General features: G+C 41.3%; 1 protein-coding gene across 14 annotated transcripts in view; it reads left to right on the forward strand.

Moving 5' to 3' along the window:
- Positions 1 to 27,756, forward strand: part of kcnma1a (potassium large conductance calcium-activated channel, subfamily M, alpha member 1a) — a 182,607-nt gene that overhangs the window by 23,869 nt on the left and 130,982 nt on the right. For 13 of the 14 annotated variants that reach the window (XM_074645990.1, XM_074645993.1, XM_074645991.1 and 10 more), the window contains exon 2: positions 24,316 to 24,477. In XM_074645990.1, coding sequence (XP_074502091.1) covers positions 24,316 to 24,477 — 162 coding nt within the window. The remainder of the gene's footprint in view (positions 1 to 24,315; positions 24,478 to 27,756) is intronic. The other variant, XM_074645981.1, reaches the window with a different exon arrangement.

Below are 27,756 nucleotides of genomic sequence, written 5' to 3' on the forward strand. Positions count from 1 at the left end.
ACTCTTGGTTGTTTCCAATCCTTGTCATTTGTGTATCACTTTAGTTGCAACAGCGGGATTAGGAGGAAGATTGGATGAAGGAAACAATCCGACCCGTAATGACTGACATTAGTTGTCTTTTTCCTTGCGTCTTTCTAGTCTTGTGGCTAGAAAGCAGAGGGGGAGAGGGCGTTTGTCCCCACTAGCTTTCAGGACATGTACTGAAAAACCCAGGCATTCTGGGAACAACCATGCGATCAGTGCCGCCTCCTGGAACTAGCCGGCGACACTTGGCCCTAATCCTGCTTTAATAGTAAACAACAGCTGTAGGGCACCGGTGTGCTCTGATTAAGAAGGAAAATAAATGACCTCAGTGTTACTTCTTCGTACGAGCAGGCTGTACAGCCATTCAAATATAGCCTCCTACTTCCTTCTTACATGTTCGTATAGTGCAGTGGTTCTCAGTGGGGCGCACATGACCAGGAAAAAATGTGATGCGCAACTAATGTTTTGTCGTCGGAAGCTTTTACACAACAGAACAGTAAACAAATATATTTTTTATACATCCATGCTAGCAATGGTGTTCATTCGGACAGACAGTCTTTACAAAATTTACAGATATTTGACAGGGACAAAAAGAAAAAAACAGACGATGCTTTGGAGACGATCAAGACAATGTGCTCATCTGACGGTAATCAAAAGAAAATATGACGAAGTAGGGCTGCACCGAGTAGTTCGAAGCTTCATTCATAACATTGACATCCTAATTATTATTATACTCACAGATACATTAGCCTACCTTCCACTTTCTCTTCCCTCCTCTCTCTCAAACACACACAGAGCGAGCGACGTGGTGCTCCGTCCGTCTCTATATTTGCATCAGTTCTCGGTCCAAAAGTCAAAATGTATTGAAAAAAGAGAGATTTCCAAAATTCACTACATGCTTCAGTCCATATTTTTCGACGTTCAGCCTTTCAAAAACAAGTTTCACTGCAATTTTCTCTCCCACATGCACCTGTATTAACTGGGCGGTCTAGCAGCAATCCAACAGCACCATAAATTACATTTATATAAATATAAATAATAATAAAAGTGGTGGGAGATGAGGAGAGACCAGTGTGTATTTTATGCCTGAAAACGCAGCTGACAGAATGAGACCCAATAAATTAAGAAGACGTTTAGAAACATTACATCCCCGTCACATCAATAAAAAAAGTGATTTGATAAAGTTTATATAAAAAAATATATATATAGTGATTTGGCTGTAGCTTTGCTATTTCTTTTATCTACAATGTCTACTGCACGCTATGTAATGAACCATGTCTGCTGTAACTACATTATATGAACAATCTCTGTATAGCATCACATTCCAGTGTGCCCATTACTCTTTCTGCTGTTACACTCCGAACACAGCTATTTGTAATAGGACAAGCACAAAAAATGAGTCTCTCTGGCACACCGAGGCTACGCAGAGGCATGTACCCCGCACACACAGATACGCATTTACACATTCTGGACCGAGAGAGCCCGGGGTGTTTGGTTTCTTTCCTTTTGCGTAATGTTTTTTCAGGCATACTGGAGTCTTCGCGGTCTGTCATTGTTGAACGGGGTTTAAAATAGACGGGGGGGTATTTGGAGGCGGCTTAGTTGCAACTGCAACACACGTGATTGAATTAGAGCGCTGTCAGTTGGGTCCATTATAGAGATCCCTTGGATATTTTCCATCAGCGAGTCGGTCGAGGGAGAGTCTCGCTATTTTTTGTGTTTGGCTACGCTGTGCTTATCGATCGGCATGCGCTACCTCACAATTTAGTTAAGTATGCTATTTGAAACAGAAGTTGCCAGTCATGGGTTTGATGAAAAGCAACTGGAGACCACAGTTATTGTATATGTAGTGTATAGTATGCCCCGCAGAAGAATTTTCCAAGCAGGTTATGCTGTGTGAAATTCTCAGGACTAAATTTTGACTGACGGCACATTAAAGAGATCGACAACTGAAAGACCTGAAGAATGAGTGACGCAGCATGTGAAGCATGCGGTGGGGTCTATATTGGCTCAAGAGATGGAGCACACATTGGCCCCTCACCGCGGTGCGCTCGATTATGATCGCATTATAAAGCCCGATACGAATTGTGACATTCTTAAGTTACCCTAGCGCAGCTTTGTCCTTGTCATTGAGAGTTCCTTGAGACTTGGCTGCTGTTGGTGACATTAGTCCGATGCAGGAGAATATATGTCTTGTAAAGCCCGGGCCGCGGGGATTGAGTGTGTACCAAGGTTGCACTTGGACTATTTTTCACCCTCCACTGAGCTAATAATAATGTGATGGTATTTTGGTATTTTGCCACCTGCATTATTAGAACGCCCTTCCTTCGCCCACCGCAGCACCTTTTGATATTGAAATAAAAGATTAGATATGCGTAACCTTGACATTTTCGATCGTGTTAAAAATATGTGGATTATTGTTTTGTGTATCCGGACTTGGAAATTTGAAAGTATGTAATTATCCTGGTTTATTTTTCACATAATCCGTTCTCTATGTGTTCCTGAGTTACATTTTCCTGTGCTTCAATCAGTGTCCAGCTATTTGTGTCGCTTTTGGCACAGATTGTGCACCTGTAGCTGCTTTGTGCTGCCGTTCTTCCCTGCTAATTTCTTGAAGGGCAAAAATGTGCTCGTCATTTTTAGTTGTTGATCAGCCTGCAAACACCGACTGTGGTTCCAATTAACACAAATTTATTAGGGATGTAAGAAAATATCATTACACATGAGTATCGCGATATTATGTCTTGCGATACTGTATTGATTCTTAATTAAAAATCTGACAGCGGACCCGGCCGCTATTCTGTCTTTCGGAAGTTGCAGCGGGCCATTTGCAAAGGAGTCCTTTGACCTCTGACCTCAAGAGATGTGAATGAAAATGGGTTCAATATGGTTACCCACGAGTCACCCCTTTACAGACATGCCCACTTTATGAAAATCACATGCAGTTTTGGGCAAAAACCATGCAGTTTTTTGCATACAGTATAAATATGTTATTTTCACCTATTCTAAAATGGTGTATTTGAATATGTCTGCATACTGGGGTCCCTAAACAGTCTTGGAATTATATAAATTGACTGTAGACTGTAGAATAGACTGGAAAGCTGAGCCTCTTGTGTATCCATTGAGTCCAATTGTATTCATGTGTATTGATGTTAGTCACAATGGAAGCCATTTCACAGTGTATTTTTTTTTTACTCTGATTTTATGGTGTGTCTTTATACCATTTGAAAAAATCACAATATATCGCCATGCTTACAGTATCGCAATATATTGAATCATTACCCCTGTATCATGATACGTATCGTATCGCCAGATTCTTGCCAATACTCAGCCCTAAAATATAATCAATCAGATGCATTTAAGGAAATTAAGAGAGACTGTTTTATTTGCATGTGTTCATTTTCTATTACTGAAACAGTAGGAAAAAAAATATCATTATAATTATTATTAGACTGTTAATATAGTGGGTCAGACTGGCAGCACAAAGGATCAGGTGTTACAGTAGCTATGCATGGGCTCATGCAGAAGCGTATGACTTTAGATGTCACATTGTCAAGTGGCCTTTTACACAGTTGAAGTGTTCATTAATTTTCCATATCTGCTTATTTCTAGGAATTCATGGAGATGGAGATTGGGTTATTGGATGGGAGGTTTTGAAACACTGTAGACAGGCTAACCACACAACAATCCTATAACAAACGTGCACACTATCATTTGACAATAACCATAGAGACTGTATACTGTATAAGAAGTGGATGTAGTCCCCGTGACGTCACCCATTGGTTTGTCGACTGCTGTTTTGAAGCCTTGAGTTTGGCAATTTGGCCGTCACCATCTTGGGTTTTTGCAACCAGAAGTAACACGGGTACAAAATGTTACAATTAACTTTCATGAACTGAAAACACACTGTGAAAGGGTTAAAGTTGTAAGACAAAAAACACCGACAACACCGTGTTAGTGACCTGTCAATCACAAGGTACCCACACCCTAAAGCATCCCCTCCTTTATGGTCTATTTGACTCTAAATGGGACCATAATTTACTAAATGAACATCATGCTGTATTGAAGAAGACTTGAAACTATTGATTGAGACCATAAACTCATGTTTATAATGTTTACTGAGGTAATAAATCATGAGAGAAGTAGGCTCATTTTCTCATAGACTTCTATACAATCTGACTTCTTTTTCCAACCAGAGGAGTCGCCCCCTGCTGGCTGTTAGAAAGAATGCAAGTTAAAGGCACTCTCTCATTGGCTTCACTTATCAGAACCCGGGGGTTGCCCACTGGTAATAACAAGATCAAAGCTATTCTCTGACTACTGCAGCTGTCATGTCAACTCCTTAACCAGATTATTTTAAGGTTGAAATTGGAGCAAATGCATAATCTGATCAACAGACCTACGGGGCATTGCTTATCAGTCTTTTGCAGTACTGTGCTTTGATCCTGTGCACGCACCAGGAAAAACCACAGTATGAGTGTCTATAAACAGCAGCACGACCGGCGGTGGATAAAACAATTTATATTTTGAGGCAATAACAAATCAGCTTTCATGGCACAACTCAACGGGGAAGTAACAGAACGTGTGTCAAGGTGGTCAACAGTGTCCCTTTATCATCTTCTGTGGTGCTAAAAAGAGGTTTCTGAAAACTCAAAATAGAATCAACTGGCTTGAAGTTGAGCATTTTTTGCTTTTTTTATTTAATATAATTAAGGCATACACCAGTGTTTACATCCTCTACTTCTCAAACTTTACATTTCTGATTACTCCACACAACCATGTATTGACTCTGGCCACATCTCTCCCACAAGCGTCTTACATTACTCCTCTTCTCAGCCTGCCTCTGTCTTTTCCTCCCTGTTGCTCTGCTTCTGTCCCTCTCTCTACACCCCCCCCCTCCTCCAAACCTCCCCCTCCCACACACTCTGTCTCACACACCTACTGTCTGCCCGCCAGGTCTCTGTTGCTAAGCGACAAGCGATGGACTGCTCTTATGAGAGCGACGTTTGTCCATCATGATCTCATCCCTGCCTGTGCCATATGCATATATTCCCGTAATAGAGTTGTAGCGGATTTCTACGGAGAGAGATTAGTGCCGTTAGTGCATTTAAATTACACACGTTTGTATTTTTGTTGCTTGTATTGAAGCCATTAATAACACTACTTGAATTTCAAATTTTCATTGATTAAATCTGCTAAGCCTTCATTTTTAAAATGGGTGAAGTGGCTTGCAACTTCATGGGATAATTACCGAACCAAAGATAAAAACATTGCAGTTGGAGCCAGTGTGTGAGGATTTAAATTGTGCCTTACAAACTTTATTCACCAACTTTTTTTCCGCTCTGTGGTTCAGTATAAAGAGTCATGGAATTAAATTGCAGTATTTGCTGGTGCTAACCTTTTTCCATTATTTGTTCACAATATTACCAGTTTGAATCAAACATTTCCCAAACACAGTAGAAAAATGACACACTGGACATTTATTCTCATGATAAGATATTAACAAATTTATTGGAAATTTAAAAAGTAACTATATTGTTTTGTTTTTTTGTTATTGGGGTTTTCATAGTGAAACGTACAGTAGAAAAATAGGAAGACATATTTAAAGTACAGGTATTTAATAGACATAAATAATTTAATTAAAATACATATATATTTATATATGTATATACAATATATTTATTATGTATTTATGTATGTATATGTGTATATATATATATATATATATATATATATGTGTATATGTGTATATATATGTATGAAAATAAAAAACCCTAAATAGTTTTTTGTTGCAAAATAGAAAATGTTATACTTGGATGGTGTCAGCTCATTGTCCACAGAAGCTGTAATAATAAAATTAAAATGTCCACAGTATGCTGTAATCTGAAGCTGCCGCTGAACATGCTTCAACCCCCTATCCCTTCCCTGACTCCTTCTCATGTTACCAAGCCGAGAATTTCCCTGTTGCCTCATCCCTTTTGATGAGTCCCTCGGGCTCTCACGGCTTTTATTTTGAGAAATGAGCCCGGTGCTAAGCGCTAAAAAGCACTTACAACGGTATTGATTAACAGTGGCTATTAGCTGGTGGAGACCAAAGGAAGACGTTCTTACAGTAAACCTTCCGCTGGCCATCCGGCGGTAGCAGCCTGTTAAATATATGCACTAAGGCTGCGGATTAGTGATGTGGATTTCCTCATCGCCGCATTTGAAGGGAAGCTCATGAGCTGGAGGTTACTCCACTTTAACGGGCATAATGCATCTAGATGAGTGGATTACCGAGGCTCTCTCTCTTAGCTATACAGTCCAGATGAAGTGGAAATGTAAAACGTCTACATCATGATGTAACACACATTGTGTAATTCACATAAAGCCCTTGCATAGATGTTCACTTGACAGAAAAGGGGAAACACTATAGTCAGCTCTTTTTAAGGACGTCAAGTAATTAACGACCGCCCTTCCTTGTCTACACACATCAAGACAGAGCCGAGCAGTACTGTACATCATTGTAGTTGTCATCTGCAAGGACAGCAAGTGATCATCTTCAAATGAAGAGCTCTGAAGAGTTCTAGCTGCCTGCTTCATGATTCAGCACTCACTTCATCACTCACTCTCACACGCGCACATCCTCCCTTGTTGCCTCCATTGTTGCTTCGGTATAATTTCATACAGTGAATCCCCCTCTCATGCAAATGTGGCCCTAACACATTCTGTGTGTCACCCCCGCTGACTTGTCCTTGGGTTGGTACAGTGATCAAGTGCACACTACTGTGTGGACAGTAGAGGAGAGCTGATTCAGTCTTCACGTCATCCCATGTGAAAGCTGCTGTTGCCAGCTCTCTCTCTCTAACGCATCCTGACACACACTTTTTTTTGTTTTTGTGCTGAATTTTCAGTGTTTATTTGAGCTCAGCCTGTACCAAAGCCTGCGAGGGTCAGATTGCAGACTCCGGAGAGGTGGTTTTCTCCACCCCACCCCCTACCAGCACAAACCACCATCACAGGGAATGCCTCCCTCGACCTCGGGCGAAAGGCAATCCCGCAATGCTTTCTGTCAGCCCCTCAAATCCCAAACCTGTTCCGAACAACAACAACAACAACGCCACTAAAAGGAACGGGCGGATCACAGCGACGCTTGTACATAAACAAACACGGTGCCACTTGGATACGGAGTGCTTCCTCTGAGCTGAGAGCCTTGTCTGTGGGTGTTTCATTCTACAGTAAAAAATCCTTTGATGTGGTAAAGTTGAGCAGAGAGGATGCCTCAGTCCTCCCCGGCGGCCCACTTTACACTTGACATCACATGGGGGCTTAATGCTTCTGCAATACGGTCCAGTGTTCCTCCGAAGGCGATGACCTTTCCTATAAACGCACAGATCGGTTTGCTGCGCTGCCATCTTGCATAATTACACAGATTCTCTGTAGGCTTCAGTATACACACTTGCTGCAATGTTTCATCCCGACTCTAGCCCCTCTTCTTAATGGATCTTGTTAGCTGGGGTCAGAGTCCTCTCTGATGGGGTCACAGTAAAGAAACACAACCTTCCCTGTGGAACACATTGGGGGCCTTGGTGTGGGCTGATAGGAGAAAAAGAGCCAGAGCAATCCCCCATGCGTGTCCTCTCCCCATTTCTTCTTCCCTAACTCCAGGGTTAAAACATGCAAATTCTGTATGAAGCAAGCTGATTTATTTCCCCCAGTGGGAGGTGTGAGATCTAAATTTAAACTGATTAAATGAGCCTGGAGTTAGAAAATCATTTGCACTTCCATTTGTTAGCCTCTGAGCTGTTCTCAAATCAAGGGCAAGTCTCTGAATCATTAGGCTCAGATGACTGCCTTTTTTATTTCCCAAATAACATTGTTGACCCCTGTGTTGTGTCACGCATTTTGAGGAGCTAATCGACACATTCTCAGAAATCGGAAGAATTTAAATCCAACTTTGTTTAAGCCTCCTCATTACCCTGTTTTTTTTTGCTGTTTTTGCACAATTAGCAGACAACTAACCAGGGGAACTGTTGAATAAAACTATGGCTGTCAAAGTAAACGCAATAATAACGTGTTAACACAAATTCGTTTTAACGGCACTAATTTCTTTAACGCATTAACGCAACTTGCGATTTTTAGGTTGTATTGGGCTCAGTTTTAAAGCTAGAGTGAAGATACTGGTATCATATGAAACTAGAAAACTTAAAGGGCGCCCCATGTACCCTATGTATGAGTCCTTGCTGCAGCGGCCCGGGGTTCAAATCCATGTCATCCCCTCTCTCTCTCTCTCTCTCTCCCCCTTTCATGACTATCACTATCTCTATCAAATAAAGTCAAAACCCCAAAAAATAGTAAAAAAAACTAGAAAACCTAAGGAATCCATTGGTACCAACCATGTCATACTAGCTTGTCGCAAAGGAGACTATAATATTACTCCAAAGTTGCGCTAAATTTTGGCGAGGAAAAACTGCAATGGAAATTTGATATGATAATGATATGATAATCACATGCAGTTTAAGAGCAAGTCATAGTCAAGTCAGCACACTGACACAGTGACAGCTGTTGTTGCCTGTTGGGCTGCAGTTTGTCATGTTATGATTTGAGCATTTTTTAATGCTCAATGCAGTACCTGTGAGGGTTTCTGGACAATATTTATCATTGCTTTGTGTTGTTAATTGATTTCCAATAATAAATATGTACATTTGCACATTTGTCCACTCCCACTCCCATGCGTATTAAATACTTGACAAATCACCCTTTAAGGTGCATTTTGAACGGATGAAAAATGTGTGATTAATTTGCGATTAATCGAGATTAATCATGGACAATCATGTGATTAATCGCGGTTTAAATATTTTAATCCATTGACAGCCATAATTAAAATTTAAACCTATTCCTCTTTTGCTTTTGTTCCACATCAAACGTGTGGCTTAAGCTCGTCTCAATATATTCACGGAGTCCTGCGCACCGGTGAGAGTTTTGAGAGTATTATTGCATCAGGAGAAGATAAAGGTAATGAGACCTGTCTCTCAAGCAGAGAGCGAGCGTAATCTCTTTGGTCTCTTCTGGCTTCTCTTAAGCCGGTGGAGTGGCGTGGAGTGGAAAAGAGAGGAGAGGAGAGAGTGGAAAGAAATGGAGAGGAACGGAAGAGAGATGATAATGGAAGTGGAAGAGAAGAAATGGAGGATGGGGAGATGGAGAGATGTGTGGCTGTACCAGTTTACCTCAAACTGTATCAAGGGATTGATTGATGGTCGGCCAACTGTGACTGTGTATAATAGTGGTTTGATTGGATGATGGGTAGGGAGGAGAGGGCAAATCGAAAGGAATCATAGAGAGAGGTTCTCCAATGTGAGCGCTCTGAAGATATAGCAGTGGAAGATGAAGGCTCCTCACCTGTTAAGATACAGTAATCCACACTTCCACGCTTGTGTATTAACATTTTACATTTTTGTGTCTTTGTAAATCTAAGTTTATCAAAACCATTATTTGAACAAGCTGCTACATCTGCTACCTTGGCGTGTTGAAAGCCTGTGCTCATACTTAGTCATTCATATCTTATGCATGGACTGCAGTGCCCATGCAACATCTCCCACTCATCTGTTGTTCTGTGGTTACACATTTTCTGGAGGGACTGATTCATTAAATAACAAGAGTTGTTTTTCTGGTCCAATCCAAACGCACAAATGGCCTCCAAAGCGAATGTTCAAATGCATAACACAGAACATAAACTCTTTCTCCCATGAGAGTAATTGATTCAACCAATTAAGAAATTAAGAATCCACTCTGTTTGATTATGGATACATAATTCTTCTTTTTGCACTGTTGGTACATGTTCATATCTAAGTGTATAGGCTACACTGTGTGTATAGTAGTAGTAGTAGTAGTAGTAGTAGTAGTAGTAATACTCCCATTTACATCACAAACTATGACCTACAAATTCAGTGAATCTCTCCGAGATATTGGGTTTGGGGTCCTCCCCTAAGAACATTTGAAGGTATTTGACTTAAAACTATGCAATTTTCCATTCATTTTGGTCGGACCATTATTATTTCTTTAGATAATGCCCAAAAAGCTTAAAGAGAATATTGCTATTGTTAAATACATGATTTATTATTTACACATATAACAGCCTTCATCTGAACATTTAATTCTTCTGTAAAATCCTATTCTGTAAATCAAAAGAGGAGATTCAGGAAACTTTTAAATAATGTTTCATCAATTATATTTGTTCATAAATGACAAAAAGTTCTGATGAACAGTACACTTATTATTTTACGTAGAGGACGTGGACGTTTTAATTACAACACCCTCGTTCTCACCCCCTCTCCCCTGTGCGTGCCATGCCGTGGCTCATCCAGATTCTCTCTACGATGTTTTTTTGTTTCATACGGCTTAAGAGGCACGGCGTAAAAATGCTGGCGCTGTGCTGTATGATTATGAATCGCACAGAGAACCTGATATGGAGAGGGCCGAAAAGAGTACCGGCAGCTTGTGAGAAGGGACGGTGCGCAAGAAAAAGTCACAGTACGCTAAAGAGTCAAATGTAGAAGTACCGGCCCACTTTGAGCACTGATACATACATACTGTACATGAATACATAGTAACAATACATATATTTGTCATGAAAATCATTTGACCTGTTGTGGTCCTGGGCTGATTTGTTTGTTTCTATATAGTATTTTAACATAGTGTTTTGAGCATCTGTACCTAAAACTTCCACCCGCACCTCCAGCTTTGCTGTTAAAAATGTATCTGCCAGTCAGTCTGGATGTTGCTCTTTATAGATTGGGGGTCATTGATCAGTGCCGGTTAGACAGCAGGGAACCAATTAGGGCAATAGCTACCGTCTCGTTTGTTTTCAGCTCCTGGAAAACACCGAAACAACAGCCCGTTCTGCAGAACGTAATGGGCCCCCCGATTTCATCTGTCTGTTGTACGCTGAGTCGCTTATTGACGGAGAGCTCTCCGTCTGTCTGTGTTTGGGAGGAAAGCTCATTAAAGTGTTCTGAGGGCAATATGTGATCAGGGTTAAGACAGGTGACTGCTTGATAAGACTGTTGTTGTAGCTGCTGCTGTTGTTGCCCTCTGCGCTGCTGCTACTCTTTAAATACACTGAAGGGAGTTAACATTAACATTATCATCATTAACAGGGTCCACAAAACCTTTATTTATAAAACTCCTAAAGACAACATGATTGAATATGGAAATACTTGTAGTTGGTTCTTGCATTATATTAACATAAAATATGCAATGTACAGGACTGCCACAGATGATTATCACTTAAATTGAAAATCAATCCCTCTTTTAACTAATTCAAGCTTCTTTTTTTTTTTTTACATCTGCCGAATAGCACATCTGCCAACGTAATGAATAACATGAGTATGTGTTTTATCATAATATCTTTCTTCTTGTATGCTTTGATATAATGAAGCATAGTAAATATTGGATAGAGTAAGTGATTAGAAGGCTTTCAGAAGGATTACAAGGTGTGGATTAAACGGTAATAAATGTTTTGTAGCCCTCGTGGAAAACCTATGTAGCCCGTTGTTGGCTGATTCTGCTCAGTTGCTGTATCTTCTGACACATAAATAAAAGAATAACAGCATTCTTAAGTTTATTCCTTCAAGTCACTGTCAGTTGTTACGTATTTCATGTGTGGTAGAGGGTCAGGTTTGTCTATTAAACATTTAAATTGATTGAAGCAAATTTAATTCAAGGGCTTCTGAAATTGCAAAAGCGCTACCAAAGACTAGACAAGGTCAAGGGTTGACAGTCAGTGGCAGGAAATGGTTGCAATTTGACCTGAAAAGGGGTCATGTTTAGATAACCCACAATTTGGGAAACTCTCGCAAGATAGTTAAGGTTAGGCATTGACCTTCAATAGTTAAGGTTAGGCATTGACCTTGAATGGTTAAGTTTAGGCAATGACTTTGAATGGTTAAGTTTAGGCAATGACTTTGAATGGTTAAGGTTAGGCAATTACATCAAATAGTTAAGTAGGCATTGACCTTGAATAGTTAAGGCTAGTCATTGACCTTGAATGGTTAAGGTTAGGTATTGACCTTGAATAGTTAAGGTTAGGCATTGATCTCGAAAAGTTAAGGCTAGTCATTGACCTTGAATGGTTAAGGTTAGGCATTGATCTCGAAAAGTTAAGGCTAGTCATTGACCTTGAATGGTTAAGGCTAGTCATTGACCTTGAATGGTTAAGGCTAGTCATTGACCTTGCATGGTTAAGGTTAGGCATTGACCTTGAATGGTTAAGGCTAGTCATTGACCTTGAATGGTTAAGGTTAGGCATTGACCTTGAATAGTTAAGGCTAGTCATTGACCTTGAATGGTTAAGGTTAGGCATTGACCTTGAATGGTTAAGGCTAGTCATTGACCTTGAATGGTTAAGGTTAGGCATTGACCTTGAATAGTTAAGGCTAGTCATTGACCTTGAATGGTTAAGGTTAGGCATTGACCTTGAATAGTTAAGAAACATTTGTTAGTACTCAATGACGTTACATTTTTGAATGTAAACATTGTATGTATCCAAACTCCACAGGGTACCTTTAACCTTTCTCTTATACCAGTCTTCCAGCCAACATGATATCAATGTATTGAGACGAGAACCAGTGTGGTTAAAACACGTGTTTTTATAAAAAAGAATGACCTCAGTTTTTTGGCTGTGTAGTGCCGTGTGCAGCTGAGAGCATCCTGCTGCTGATGGAGCTCTGTTAGCGGAGATAGGAGTTCTACCACAGGCTCCACGGTTAGGAGGTCCAGACAGGCAGCGATCTCAGAGGCACACTATTACCTCCTGATTCATAGGTGTGGTAAGCGATGCCGACACAAACCGAGCCCCAGCTGAAATCGAAATCAATCATTGCCCTTAACACACATATACTGTATATATACACACATACACTCGCACAAAATTGTCCATTGCCCTTGAATGGATGAAAGTCCTGTTTGTTATAGCAATAATAGAAAATAGAGTCAACCTTCAGGGTATAGCTGAACAGAAAGAGTTTGGTGGTTCTAAGCAACAAGAACATCACAAGGACAACAACGTCATTTCGAGGAATGTCACTTTAGCGTTTACTGCAAACATGACAGACAATTACTCCAAAGAAATGTCAAAGTACAGCGGACTCTAAGGCAGAAGGCTTTTTTTCAAATATGTGGAACATTGGACGTATATTTCTCATGATGTCTAAATGCTTTGGGACCTTGTTTAGCTATTCTCTAAGCGTGCTCGTCTTGAGTGCTCCGCATGTATATTCATCCAGTAGCATCGATTCACATGAACATTGCTGTTGACAAAATGGTGGAAATTAGCCTCAGGTGATTGTGCCACTGATGGCTCTACAGCCTGATGACATTCAAGCATGTGGCTTTTTTTTCATTCCACCTACTTTCTAATTTGATAAAATGGTATGCAACCCACTCTGGAAAAATATATATATATATAGTTTCGGGCTGTGATAATAATGCGTTAAAGCAAATTTGTTTTAATGTCACGAATTTCTTTCACACATTAACGCAACTTGCGATTTTTGGAGTGTAGCAGGCTCAGTTTTGAAGCTAGAGTGAAGATACTGGTATCATATGAAACTAAAAAAACTAAGGAATCCATTGGTACCAACCATGTCATACTAGCTCAATAATAAAGCCAAATAATGCTTCAAACTTGCACTAAATTTTGGTGAAGAATAACTGGCATGGCCATTTTCAAAGGGGTCCCTTGACCTCTGACCTCAAGATATGTGAATGAAAATGGGTTATTTGGGTACCAACGAGTCTCCCCTTTACAGACATGCCCACTTTATGATAATCACATGCAGTTTGGGGCAAGTCATAGTCAAGTCAGCACACTGACACACTGACAGCTGTTGTTGCCTGTTGGGCTTGAGTTTGCCATGTTATGATTTTTTTAATGCTAAATGCAGTACCTGTGAGGGTTTCTATACAATATTTGTCATTGTTTTGTGTTGTTAAATGAGTTCCAATAATACATATATACATACATTTGCATAAAGCAATCATATTTGCCCACTCCCATGTTGATAAGAGTATTAAATACTTGATAAATCTCCCTTTAAGGTACATTTTGAACAGATAAAAATGTGATTAACTATGGACAATCATGTGATCAATCACAATTAAATATTTTAATTGACTGACAGCCCTAGTCAGAATGATCTCTCATACATTTATACAAAGAATCAAAGACTTTCAGCAGGTAATGTATGTAAACTGTGATTTCCGTCCTTGGTGCGCTAACCGCCGCTTCTAGATTCTTCCCGTGTAAGCGAATACATTGAAGGCCATTCGTCTGGTTTATTAAATGGACCAATTTGAAGCGTTTCCTTTCAAGTCAGAGCTCATTTGCATAGAAAACAAGAATGTGAGCCTGTGTGTGTATCACCATAGTAACAAGCCACCTCTAGATTGGAAAGAAACCCGATATAAATTACACCTGTCAAGAATTAAATGTCCAATTATTGCATATGGACATGATGGGAATGTGATTTGCGTGTGTGTGGTATGTAATGACTTCACATGAATGGTGCTTTTTTTCCCCTACACAGTTAAATTCGCACTCCTCCATCTACATTAAAGTAATTACGTTGTCTCTTATTTGTTTTCATGGTCTCTTGTGTCGGAGGCCATAAATCTTTTTAATGTCTGGTTTCCGCGGTGATTACAGGGGCAATTATCGGTACTCGCAGTCAAATACAGTAGAAGCAAAGATCAGCAAGAGTGCCGACGAGCTTCTTGTCAGAGGCGTAGAGCTTTGATTGACAGCTGCTCACCTTGTTTAGGGTGAATTATAAGGCTTCACAGACGGGAGCAGAGGAGATCGCTGGGTACAAATTCCTACTACGTGGTATCAGCCGTCTCTCTGGGTTTCTAAGAGTAATGGAGAGTGCAAAGAAAATTATGATATCGATTTTTTGAGGTCTGAAACTGCTGCGGTGCCATTTTTTGCTCAGCCACATAGTAAACTAAGTGAAAACGGCGGTTAGTGTTACTTTGTTTGTTCTCCCGACTGTTAAAGCTCCTACAGCGTTCAGCTGCCAAACAACTACATCTACAGGGGATAGAGATACAGCCATGCATTTGCTCATTTTAAACGCTCTTTAGCCGGGCTTTAAACACCGGAAATGTTCTGATGAAAAACGTGCATTCATTCAGGTTCTTTTCTTATATAACCTATATCTTTAGTATGCCCTCATTTAATCCACTGAGGTTTATTATGTTAATGTCAGCAGATAATAGACGGCCAAAGACGTTACGGATGACAAGTGCAGCAGACCTTTCAATCTCCCACAATTCACTTCGTCGTCTATTTTTATCCCGGACCACTGGGGCTTGAAATGTTGTATCAATGGAAGAGAGGTGCAGTACAGCATTATGAATCAACAGCACGGTACATAATTTTTTTTTTTTCATCTTTCATTTTCCCTCCAGTCGTCAGGAAGCGACACTAATGCAGACATGTCTTTATTCTGTCCTCTTTTGTTTGAGCGGAGGGACATGAAAGAATGTACGTCTTTTATATAGTCGGCATGCGCTGCCAGGCTTACATTATGCTTTTTCATATCGCTCGTCTTATTGTTTCTCTCCGCTAGCCGAGGAGACGTCACAGTCGGGACAAAAAGCTTACTTGGAGCGCAGCCATTTTGAGGAATGAGTTCCCCTGTCCGCTTGTGCAGATGGGCGTGCTTGTCCAGCGGTGATGCAGAGAGATGTACACGGTTTGGCTTGTCCTCCTGTTTGCCGACATCGTTGATGTCATCTATTTAGTTCAGGGTCCACAAATCGTCTAATCCGACTCTGGCCCGCAGTGCTCAATGAGCTTGGCACAGAGGGGCAGCACAGGGCTGATAGTGATTCTGGTGATGGACAAACTTTTCAGTGACACTGATAGCTTTGGTATCCTTGATGAGACCAGTGATCACACCAGTGGAGGCCGGTCCACAGGCGGTTACTCCTCTTTCTATTTTTGAGAGGCGAGAGGGAGATCAAAATATAAAAATGAGTAATTGGTTAAAATCAACCATTACCAAATCCCAGCTGACTTCCCAGTATGGAGGAATTTGTTTGTCACTAATTTACATCACCAAAATAATAATACCTGCCCTATTTCAAAGAGATGTTGATATGTAATCATGGCTTGAATCTTATAGTTTCTCGGTGCACAATGCGGGAATTTGTGATATTCTGGAAAAAAAAATATTTTGCACTTCCCAGATTCCAAAAAATCACATTTCTGTGGTGATAGGAAAAATATGTTGATAGCGGTGACATGTATGGGTGCCGCCCTGAGCAGATTGCATTGTAGGCTGTACCTGTGTAATCCCTAAATCAAACACATGGCAGCCCAAGTAAGCCCTTAACCTCGGGATCATCCCATCATCTCAAATCAGAATACTCCTCTTTGTTTTTGCACTTTGATCTCTTGGTTTTGCCATAATGTATTATATATTGTCGCGGAGGTGCATCACTCAAGTCACATGGCATTTCCTGTGGCCTGATGGTAATTAGCCTGCACCATTTGCCCTCCTTTAGTTCTATATGGCTCAGCAGGCGTGACCTATACACAGAAATAACATCCTTTCTCCACATGGCCTTGTCAGATTCAGCCTTGCACCTGTGTACACGTGCGTGCACATTTGTATGTGAAGAGGCTCCTTGTTCTTCCTCCCTCTTCCCTCTTTTGCCGTGACCCAGTGTAGGCCTGTAACCCAGGGACACTGGGTAACTGTACCGGCATTAAAATAGCAAACGGGGAACGGAGCATGTTATGAGATTCACTAGTTTCACGTCTCCCTGGGTGAGTCTATAAATAGCCTCTCGCACTGGAATAGAGTTTTCCCAGCGATGCGGACGAAAGCCAGAGGAACAGCTGCGCTTAAGCCAAGTCCTGTTAGATCAGCGGAGTCACATGGGCATGCTCCTGTCTCGCTCTCTTGACTTTCCTCTCTTGTCTCGCTCTCTTGTCTCCGGATCCCTCAAAAAACTCTCACATCACATTTCTCTTGCTCCCAATCTGTCCTGCTGTCCCTCTTTCCCCCATTTGTTTATGTCCTTGTCTTGCAGTATCTTTGTCTCTCTGTCACTGTCTCCCCCCTTCTCTGTCTGTCTGTCCTGCGTTTGCTCAGTTTCCCGTCTCTCTTGATGTCTTGTACTCCGCGTCTCTCTGTCATTGTCTTTGCCCGCCTTGCTTTATCGTGCTGTCATTCCATCGTCTTTGCGTCTTTGTTTGAGTAGGTGTCCTCCTTCGTCTCCTCGTCTATAGCCTCTGTCTGTTTGTCCCTGTCGCTGTTAGTCCCTCTCTGTCTTTTTTCCTGTGTCATGTCTTTCTCATTATTACCAGGCCTCCCCTGTGTGCTCTGTTAATTGGTACAATCCTAATATTAACACTGCTCATCTGTGTTATAAAAAGGTTTCCTGAAGTAGGAGGTTGAACTACATACTGTACATTTTTTAAATAGAATATTGAACAGATTTTACATGAACACTTTTCACATTAATGACTCCATAAAGTGCCTATAATCTGCTCAATGCTGTATGTACTGTAGCAGAGTGTTGTTTAGCATTTCTCTTATCACATTTTTATTTTTATTTATTTAGAAGAAGATGAATTCCTGCTTTCTGTCGGCGCTAATTTATTTGTTTATTGAACAATATGAATACACATATGTAACAACAATTAAATGTGTCAAATCACCAGGACCTGAGACATCATTACTGCTCATAAAGGTCAGGCCAAAGAAAAGTTTAAAAACGGGACATTAGTGGATCAAACAAGACCCAGTTCAAGTATCAGCATACTATCATCTTAAAGTTATAATACTTTAAGATGACGAGGTTACTGGTGCCAACAGTGAGTGCGGTTTAATACTACAGTAAACACTCTTTTGATAAAAAAAACACACAAAATTCCCTTTTGTAAAATAAACAAGTCTGTCAAAAATACAGCAGGGCACAGTAAAAAGTTGTTTACCTTGCTGAGAGGTGTGCGGCCTGTCGCCTGCAGCTCTTCATCTACTGTAACAGCTCACTGTGGCTGCTCCCTGCAATATCTAAAACCACTGACAAAAAAAATGCTGAAAATGCCCGTTGTCTTGTTTAACAGAAGCATTTTTGATGAGCAATCTCTGTCAGTTCTAATCTCAGTGACAAGTACACAGCGTTTCCTGTGACTGCTTCACAAAGCAACAGTCCAACACTTTTAATGTGAACCAACAGCAGTAGGAAATGTTTGGTTTGCATTAGCAGTAACTTAGTACAGCTCTGATATAGCTGTGCAATGCCTTCTCCTACCGACTCGTCATATACTGACGCTTAGTCAGAACCCTCGCTGTCACTGTTCGGTCGCAGTAAACACCTGCTTAATGTTGTCAAGTAAACAAAAACACATGCTTAGCTTCAGGCAATAAAAACCCACTATAGTTAGGTTTAGGAAAAAAACAACAGGGTCGGACATTTGTGCAGTGAAAATGACACTGATAGTTTGTGAACATGGGACATGAACGATCAGCTGATTGTATCGTGACGCACGGAACACAAACAGTTTGTTGGATCCATCCACCTCTCCTCCCACCCGCCCGGTGTGTCTCTTTTCCCTCTTAAAGCTACGTCACCACACTCCCAGCGCACTTTCCCCAAGTGTTCATATTGACGTGGATGGGTTTACATTGTAGTTAATGGAAAGCCCAGTACTTCTCATTCTCAAGGGTGCCTGAAGCATCTGTATTGGGCGCCGACGGCCATGACAAAGCGTTGGTATTTGATGGCCTGGGCTTTTCTTTAGAGCATGCATCTCTGCAAACTGTCGGCTAGTTGGTTTGTGTACAACACACAGAGCTGGTCGTAAACAGGCAAGAGGCCGTGGGTCCGTGTGTCGCTAACTGCTGTTAAAACCCCAATTGAGACACATATTCCGAATGCGCTGTTTACATGTTCAAAGAATGCTCCTAAAACCGAATAATATCGGCATATCCCACATGTCTTAATCGGAAAATGCTCCACTCGCAATATGGCCTATAATTCCAATATCCGAAGGGAATATGCTGTTTACATGACCCCGGTCAAATTTGTAACATTTTTATATTCAGAATAATGGCGGAACATTAGTGTGCATGTAAACATAGTCAGTGAGATATTATTAAAAAACGTAACAACACTGAATTACATACATGCATTGACTAACAATCAAATCCACTATATAGAGAGGTAATTACTGAATGTATAAACATCGAAAGGCTATTGCTGAAAAATCCTGACCATTAATAGTATGAAAAATTGGGATTTTAAGAAAATACTAAAGGTTGTAACTTTAAAGACAAACATGAAACATTGCGTTTTCAACAAACTTAGTGCTGACAAGGACTTGATTCTCCTATGTACCTGTTTACTAGGTGTGCATCAACACACCATTCACATTGACGTGATATTTATTTAGAAATCCTTGTTTCTTGCATCATATCATCATATCATTTCCCCCCTTTTGAGTTTGGTTATAAACACATTTATAGACCCCTGCTGCTCCCTCTCACACCCCCTCCCCCTCCTCTGCCTGTCTCGCTCTCTGTTTGACATCACAGGTGTGTATATATAGCCAGCAGATGGATTCTCCCATGGCAGCCTGCTTCGGTGCTCCTCTCTCCCTGGGCTCAGGCCGACCGCCGGCCACTCAAATGAACTAGAAGAAATTCCTTGTTTACATTGTCTCTTCCGATCTGCCCAACCATCAGTTTGGGACTGCATCCATTATTCATGTGTTCCCCTCCACCACACGCGCACACACAGTAAAACATTACTGCTGCTCAATGTGTTCTCATAGCCTCCATGTTCGGGGGTGTGCCAGTGAGAATTGCTATTCCCATTTTTAACCTGGCATCCGTGGAGGACACAGATGTCTTGAAATCCTTGTACAATCCGTGTCTAACTACGCTGTAGTTTGTCTTTTACCAAACTAATTCAGGAAGACATTGTTTGGTGTTTCCATGATGTGATGCAGCAGTCAGTTAGCAGTATTTACCACAAAATCGTTGCGACAGGTCTAATGTCTGAAGGCGTGATTTGGAGGTAAACGGTAGCGAGGAGAGCTAGGAACAGGTACTGCCTACTGTGAGACGTGACTTTCGTGACATACAGTAGCTTTAGTGTGATGTGGTGTGTTCCTCTCCTATCCTACGTGTGCGGAGTATGAAGTTGGTGGGGCCCTCTGGCTAAGAAGTAAATGCTGAGCACAGACTAGCACATACTACTACGCCACCACAACATGCCTGGAGTGCTATCGAGCAGGCACACAGCCAATCAGAGTGAAACTTTAGACATCCCTGTGCACTGTGACCCGCATGCTGAGAATTTGCAGCATGTGACGGGCGAGACGCATGTTGGCTGCGTAGTCAAGACAGTACTGAAGGAGTATGGACGTGGGGTGGTGGGTGGTTGGGAGTTTAAAAGAAGACAGAATCTTAGTCATGCAGCCTGCGTATTCAGTTAGATATGCATATTTGACTATGTGCATATTACCATATCCTCCAGCTTTCAGGCAACAGGAACTCATGAAAAGAAAATTCAATAGTTAAGATTTGGAAATACATTGGTTGAGAATTAAGTTTATTTAATTTAATGTGAATTAAATATAAAGTTGGAATCCAAAACTGTAGTCACAGCAGAAAAGTTCTTGGTTTTGAGCTAGAAATTGAACCTATATTGTTGGAGTGGAAGGTGATGGACATCCGTCAGAGCACTCAACTTCGCACCACTGTATATCTGCATCAGGTTAATAACTTTTTAGATTCACCTCTTACTTGTTCACTCTTTCTGTTGGCAAATAATAGTTGGCAACAAACGATTATTTTCATTGTCGATTAATCTGTCGAATATTTTCTTGATTAATTGATTAGTTGTTTGGTCTATAAAATGTCCGAAAATTATGAAAAATGTCCATCAGTGTTTTCCAAAGCCCAAGATGACGTCCTCAAATGTCTTGTTTTGTCCAAAACTCAAAGATATTTAGTTTACTGTCATAGAGGAGTAAAGACACCAGAAAATATTCACATTTAAGAAGCTGGAATTTAGAGAATTCTGACCTTTTTTTCTTAAAAAATTACTCAAACCAAATTAATTGATTATCAAAATAGTTGGCAATTAACAGTTGACAACTCATCAATTAATCGTTGCAGCTCTTGCAAATAATATTCTCACTTTTTTCTGAATGGGGGTTAATGTGTTTGTCAAGGTTATAATAGTTTTCAAATTCCAATTAGTTTTTATTCTAGTTTTGACTTTTCGATTTCACTTTAGTTTAGTTTTTGTTAGTTTCATTTATTTATTTATTATAATTTTTTTAATCAGGCAATATTATTTCAGTTTAGTCTTAAAGGATATATAAATATGTTTCACTGCTTATTTAAGTTTAAGTTTTTGTTTACTATAATAACCCTGGTGTTTATACCCCATACACATCCTGTAATTCAATCCCAACGTTTCAGTTGGGAGTTGCTTCCAGTTAATGGCAGCTACCATTTATAATCAGGCGTGTGACTTTCACAGACTAAATGCCTCACTCATGATAGGTACTTTATAAAAGTTTGTGAGTCTCCTAACACTGAGCTATTTAACAAGTATATAAAGCACAAGTAAGTGAATTATCCACTGCAGTACTGAGAGGCCCGGCAGCAGGAGCAGATAATGATCTTATGACTAAGTCAGGCTTTTTTAGGGCCAGTTTATTGGCATTGTTATGGGGTCGGAATCAAATTAGGAAAATGGCAGCTGTGTCCATGCCATATCATTATGAAATGTAATCCAATTTGACCAGACAATCCTCTTGAAATGGACAGAGCACTCTGTAATAGCACTGCTCTTTAGCCCTGTAGAAACACCCAAGTTGCAATCCGGGTCGTTTATGTGTTGCATGTGGGTACGTTACTGTGTTGGTCACCCCCAGCAGTGGCTGCTTGGCCTTCCTCTGGTTACGTACTCTTCCTGGAACAAAATGTGTCTTGTGTAACAACAAAAACAAACCGTAAACATAAATCTTTTTTTTTTTTTTTGTTACGTACGTCATCGTTTTTGAATGTTATGGGGTCATCCAAACAAACTGTAGCTATGTGACATGTGCAGTACGGGGAAACAAATTTGCTTTTGTTGACATCGCACATAATCTGCTTTGATGGCTACTTGTCGGATGTCACAGTGAGGAGGGACATTGTAAAATGCGTTCCAAGTGCTACATGTGTGCCCTGCTGTAATACGAGCCTGCCTCCTTGGAAAGGAGCAATGGGCCGCCGCCATCAAGAGGGCTGAAAGTTATTGCAATTCCAGGGATTCTCTGTGGACGCCATTTGCTGGGCTTCACCATGTGTTTTTTATGAGGTGGAGGGTGACACACACAAACCTTCACTCTGCCTCTTTGTGCATGCAATTGTGGGATTTTATTGCCTCAAAGGGGTAAACACAGGGACATCTCCTCATTCCCCTTTTCCGCCAGAAGGACAGGGACGCTGAGTGCCTGCTTGTGTCAAATCAGGAGTGAGTGAATGGCTGGAAAGGAACAGCTGCATGCGGTGACTGTGCCAAGCAAAGCATGTCGATGAATTGCCATGCGACTCTGCTCGCTCAGTCGGACACGAGGAGGAACGTTGAAAGGCCTGCACGAGAACAACAGTTTTAGTCTCTCACCCGCGCGGATTAATTAGATTAAAGAGCCATATGTATACATTCTGTCGTTATCTAACACACATGCGCTCAAACTTATTCAAACACACAGATTCAGCATATAGCAGATGGATGCCATCATGGAGTGATGGCTGCAATCGCAGTCTTTTTTTTTTTTTTGCCCTCAGAGGTTGTAGCTTGTCATGACCGTGGACGACTATTGAAGCCTTAGCCTTCCACTTAAAGGGATACTTTGCGGATTTTCAACCAGCTTTGCATCATTACAATGTGGGTAGTATATACTGTATGTAAATGAACAATGTTGAGCTTCCCTCCATGTTGCCAGCACCCGAAGGCCCACACTCATTTCCATCAAAAACCGCCCGGCGGACTTTTGCCGGCTCTGGGCCCTTTGTTTGAACTACAGATTGTATTAACGCATTTATTGTATGCCCACCCCAAGGCTCCATCAAAACAGCCTTCTAGAGTATGGCAGAAGGCTGTAGCAAATGTCATTTTTTTTTAATTCAAAGCTTCTGTTGAGGTTTTCAAATGAAGCTTTGAATGTCATCATCCTAAAAAAAATAGGAAAAATATGATTTTGTGTTATTGTGGTAGTGTAAATGTAATTTATGGTGCTGTTAGATTGCTGATAGACTTGTCGGCAACATCTAACAGCCAGCAGGGCAACTCCTCTGGTTGCAAATAGAAGTCTGATTGTACAGAAGTCTATGAGAAAATGAGCCTACTTCTCACTTGATTTATTACCTCAGTAAACATTGTAAACATGAGTTTATGGTCTCAATCTCTAGTTTCAAGTCTTCTTCAATACAGCATGATGTTCATTTAGTAAATTATGGTCCCATTTAGAGCCAAATAGACCATAAAGCAGGGGATGCTTTAGGGCATGGCCACCTTGTGATTGACAGGTTGCTACCACGGCGCTGTCCGGTCTGGGAGTTGTCTGTGTTTTTGTCGTAGAACTTTAACCCTTTCACAGTGTGTTTTCAGTTCACGAAAGTTGATTATAACCTTTTTGGTCACCTGACAATGTCTTATTCAGTGTTCGGTTGAGCTCCACCCTCTCGTGTCACTTCTGGTTGCAAAAGACCAACATGGCGACGGAAAATGCCTAACTCAAGGGTTCAAAACGGCAGTCCACAAACCAATGGGTGACGTCACGATGACTATATCCGCTCTTATATACGGTCAATGTGCTAGACTGCCCATTAATAGAGGTGTGTTTGGGAAAGTAAACAGTTTTTGACCACAGTGAAAATGTTGTCTTTGAAAGGCTAAACGCCAACAAATATGATTGAAGCAGAATATTTTGTTAGATAAAAACGTGACATTTGGGTATGATTGCATCTATCTTTTTTCAGTACATTTTGACTTGGACTTATGAGATAATTACAGAGACTGAGCGTCTGCACATGGTTTCCGGTTGTAAGAGAAATAGATTTGCCCACAGCCATGAATGTCTTTCTATCCTCACTGTTAAATGCCACTTCAATATGTGCCTTTTAATTCTCCCCTGTAGATTCTCCTTATCCCTAAAGCAAGCCATGCTCCTGTTTGGATCTTTTTAATATGCTCTATTTCCTCACACATATATAATTGTTTTTTTTCCTCAAGGAGGCCCAGAAGGTGATCAATCCCGCCAACAATCCGACAGACAAACCAAAGGGCGATGAGAAGGAGGAGGTAGTCCCAATCAGCGAGGTGGGATGGATGACTTCAGTGAAAGACTGGGCCGGCGTCATGATCTCCGCTCAGACACTCACTGGCAGAGTTCTGGTAAGTTTTCTCACTTTTAGTGGATAGAAATGCCCCAAAACCCAAATCCAAATTCAAATCCATGAACATTACACTAATCATTTGCCCAACCCACAATTTAGATAAGTGCAGCAGTTTGGTGTTTTCCTCAGGCAAACGGACTGCAACTGTTTTTCACACCCAAATGGTTCTTTCAGCACTGTATAATCCACTGCCATGTACACATTTACTCACCTGTGTTATACAACTCCCAGTGGAGACATACTGTAGGCCAATTAATTTGATCCCCACAGAAGCTAGCGGATGTTCAGTCCTCGCTGAATCTCAGCTGCCTATTTGGCTGGCACTGCCCAGCCTTTTTTTCTGCAGCAATGACCTATGTGAGGCACGCTGTAACTCACTCTGCTGCGCCTTTGCCAGCTGAACCGATGAGTGTGTGTGTGCGTGTGTGTGTGTGTATGCGAGGGGAGATTTATTGAGGTAGCATGGTGTTTGTGCAATAGGTAAGGGGCTGTCACAGTGGCTTTTCTCTTGGTATGAATTACAGCCACTCTCCCCTGCTGACCCTCCTTTCTTTAGCTTCATCCCTCAGAATCTCTCCTTTGCTCTACAACTCTTTGCCAGATCCTGATGTATCTGCAACGGTCTATCTCATATACAGTATATATACGTGTATATACGTACATATATATATGGTACTGTGCTGCTGTTTGGCCTGCTCCCATATTGCTTGAGTTTTCTTATTTTGACTATAATGGCAGTTAATTCTATTTTTTTTAAATCATGCTTTTTATTGTTTCTTTAAGAAAAAAGATTACAACAACCTAAACCACAACAAATAAAATAGTATGTACATATAATTGCATATGTAGCTCTGGGATACGAGTATTAAAAAATTCAATTAAATTTGATTAAAATTAAATTAAATTAAAAAATATAATAAATTAAAAAATGTACAAATTTAGAAGTATAGTAATAATAAAGAAATTTATATAAATACAAATAAATTTAATTCTGACTATTGATGGAGAAAGTTGTTGCAGCAATAGAACAAGCAACTTCGATCACTTCAAGGATGCACATTCCAGAAGCACTGCTTCTAACAAGGACACAGTTTGATCCGTACAAACACACTGTAAACACTTGATTCAATCTCAAAAGTGTCTCTCCTGTCCTGTGCTGCTTCGTGCAACTGCACCGCTCTTGCAAAACCAAAGTTTAAAATTAAAAACTGCCTTCCCGTCAGCAGCATTCCTCACGCGCTCCTCCTCTCAGCTTAGCAAGATGTCTGCCACTTAGCCCCACTGAGCGGCAGACAGTTAGCTATGAGCAGCATGCTGCCTGTAACTGCAAGCTTCCTTCTTTTAGCTACCTTGATTATGAAAAGACTTTTCAGTGCCTGATTAGAACCGGGCCCGTTCAAGTTAACCCCGTCATTTCCGTGCTGGACAATATGCACTCGAGTGAAATCGCCCTGACGACAGCTTTTATGTGTCTTTATTAGTTTGGGGATTTTCTCATTGAGATAAGATATTGAGGGTCTATTTACGCTCTATATACGTGTATCTGTCACCTTTTGTAGAGTGGAAAACATTCTTTTTTACCTATACTTAGTTCTGTCTTATCTAGCTTTCCTTTTACATCTTAAATTGCATTAGAGTATTAACAGAAAGTATTGCACTGTGCATCTCTGGAGTGAATGAAGCAGCAGTGGGAGTCAGGAGAGAGATGGATTCCAACTAAAATACTAACACTGTCATTGTTAACATTCGCTGGAATGTGACAGTTTCTTCACGCCTGGTGAGAATAGCTGGGAGTTTGGAAGGATTCGGGGCCCTTTCATGGTGAAGAAGATGAAGAATCCTGAAGGGGGGCTGTCAATTTACTAAATGAGCCTCTCTTTCATCACTTCCCCACTCACACAGCTCCGCTGGCATGGACACAGCTCCCTCTCGCTTTCATCTTCTACTCTGACTGAGCGCTCCCAATCTGCCCTGCATGTATGTATGTGTGTGTGTGAGAGAGAGAGAGAGAGAGCAAAGAAACATAGAGACAGACACACCAACAGAGAGACAGACAGGCAGATGGAGAGTGGTTTTGTGGCACTGGTTGCAAGGGGTTTCCAGGCATAGCGACATCACGGTGTATCACCTACTGTGATTCGTTCTACTTCTTCTGGTGGGGCTGATAATTCTGCCCAGCAGGCTGTTTGCTGACGCGCTCAGTCTAATGATATGCAGCACAATATGTACTGATGAGCGCTCCGTGTAGGTGAATGACTATCTCACCATGTGGGTGGACTGTGTACATTTTGTGGATGCATGTATGCTAGTATTTCTCCACGTATCCAGTACATGCATGACAGCTTGTTTAAGTAGGGTTGTGTGTGTGTGTGTGTGTGTGTGTGGGGGTGGTTTTGTGGGACTCTTGCTCTCCCATCAGTGCTTCACCGCAGATCAAAATTGCGATGAGTATCCGTGTACACGGAACCTGGCTGGTAACCATGGCAACTGCTGTGTAGTGGCGCTCAGTCATCTGACATTAGGGGGGTGTCTGCCTGGGTAGAGCAGAGCAGAAATAAAACACACACACACACACATGCACACACACGCACACACACACACACACACACACACACACACACACACACACACACACACACACACACACACACACACACACACACACAGGTAGGATTAAAGCTTGCTCCATTCTATCCAGGTGGAAGAGCCAAAGCCAAAGCAGATTGAGACAGATAGCCTCTGGTAGGCAGGAAGGCAGGGCCCTCCATCCCCGTTCATTTGTTTGCCTTGATGACTTCACTGCCAGGGAAAGATCAAGTATACCCCCAGGCTTATTGAATCACCGGACGACTCTAAATCCACCCGTGTGGCAGCAGCTTGGCCCAGGAGTCTCCCATATTGTTGCTGGGCCGAATCGGCAGCATGCTGAAAAACAAGGCCTGTTTTGTTATTGGCACCTAATGTGACTTTGCCAAACTACTTTGCTCTGATGAGAAAGGAATTAAATGAACATGCGTCCACCCACGCCGCATAACCATTAAGACCAGACATGGGCTGCATGGGAATCATGCTGGTCATTAGCGGCCTGTTTTAAAGGAGTCTATAGCAGAAAGCTATTACGGCTCATGGCATCGCTCAGACCATGTAATAACCGTAAACAAAGAGAGAGAGACAAAGGTGCTGATAATAGGTTGTTTCTTCAGACTGGTCGTATGTCAAAGCCCTTTGTCGTTGGGTGATCATAGCCTCTGTAACCTACATGCATGAGGCCCTCCAA

The sequence above is a fragment of the Sebastes fasciatus genome, chromosome 9 (assembly GCF_043250625.1).
Source record: "Sebastes fasciatus isolate fSebFas1 chromosome 9, fSebFas1.pri, whole genome shotgun sequence".
NCBI lineage: Eukaryota > Metazoa > Chordata > Actinopteri > Perciformes > Sebastidae > Sebastes > Sebastes fasciatus.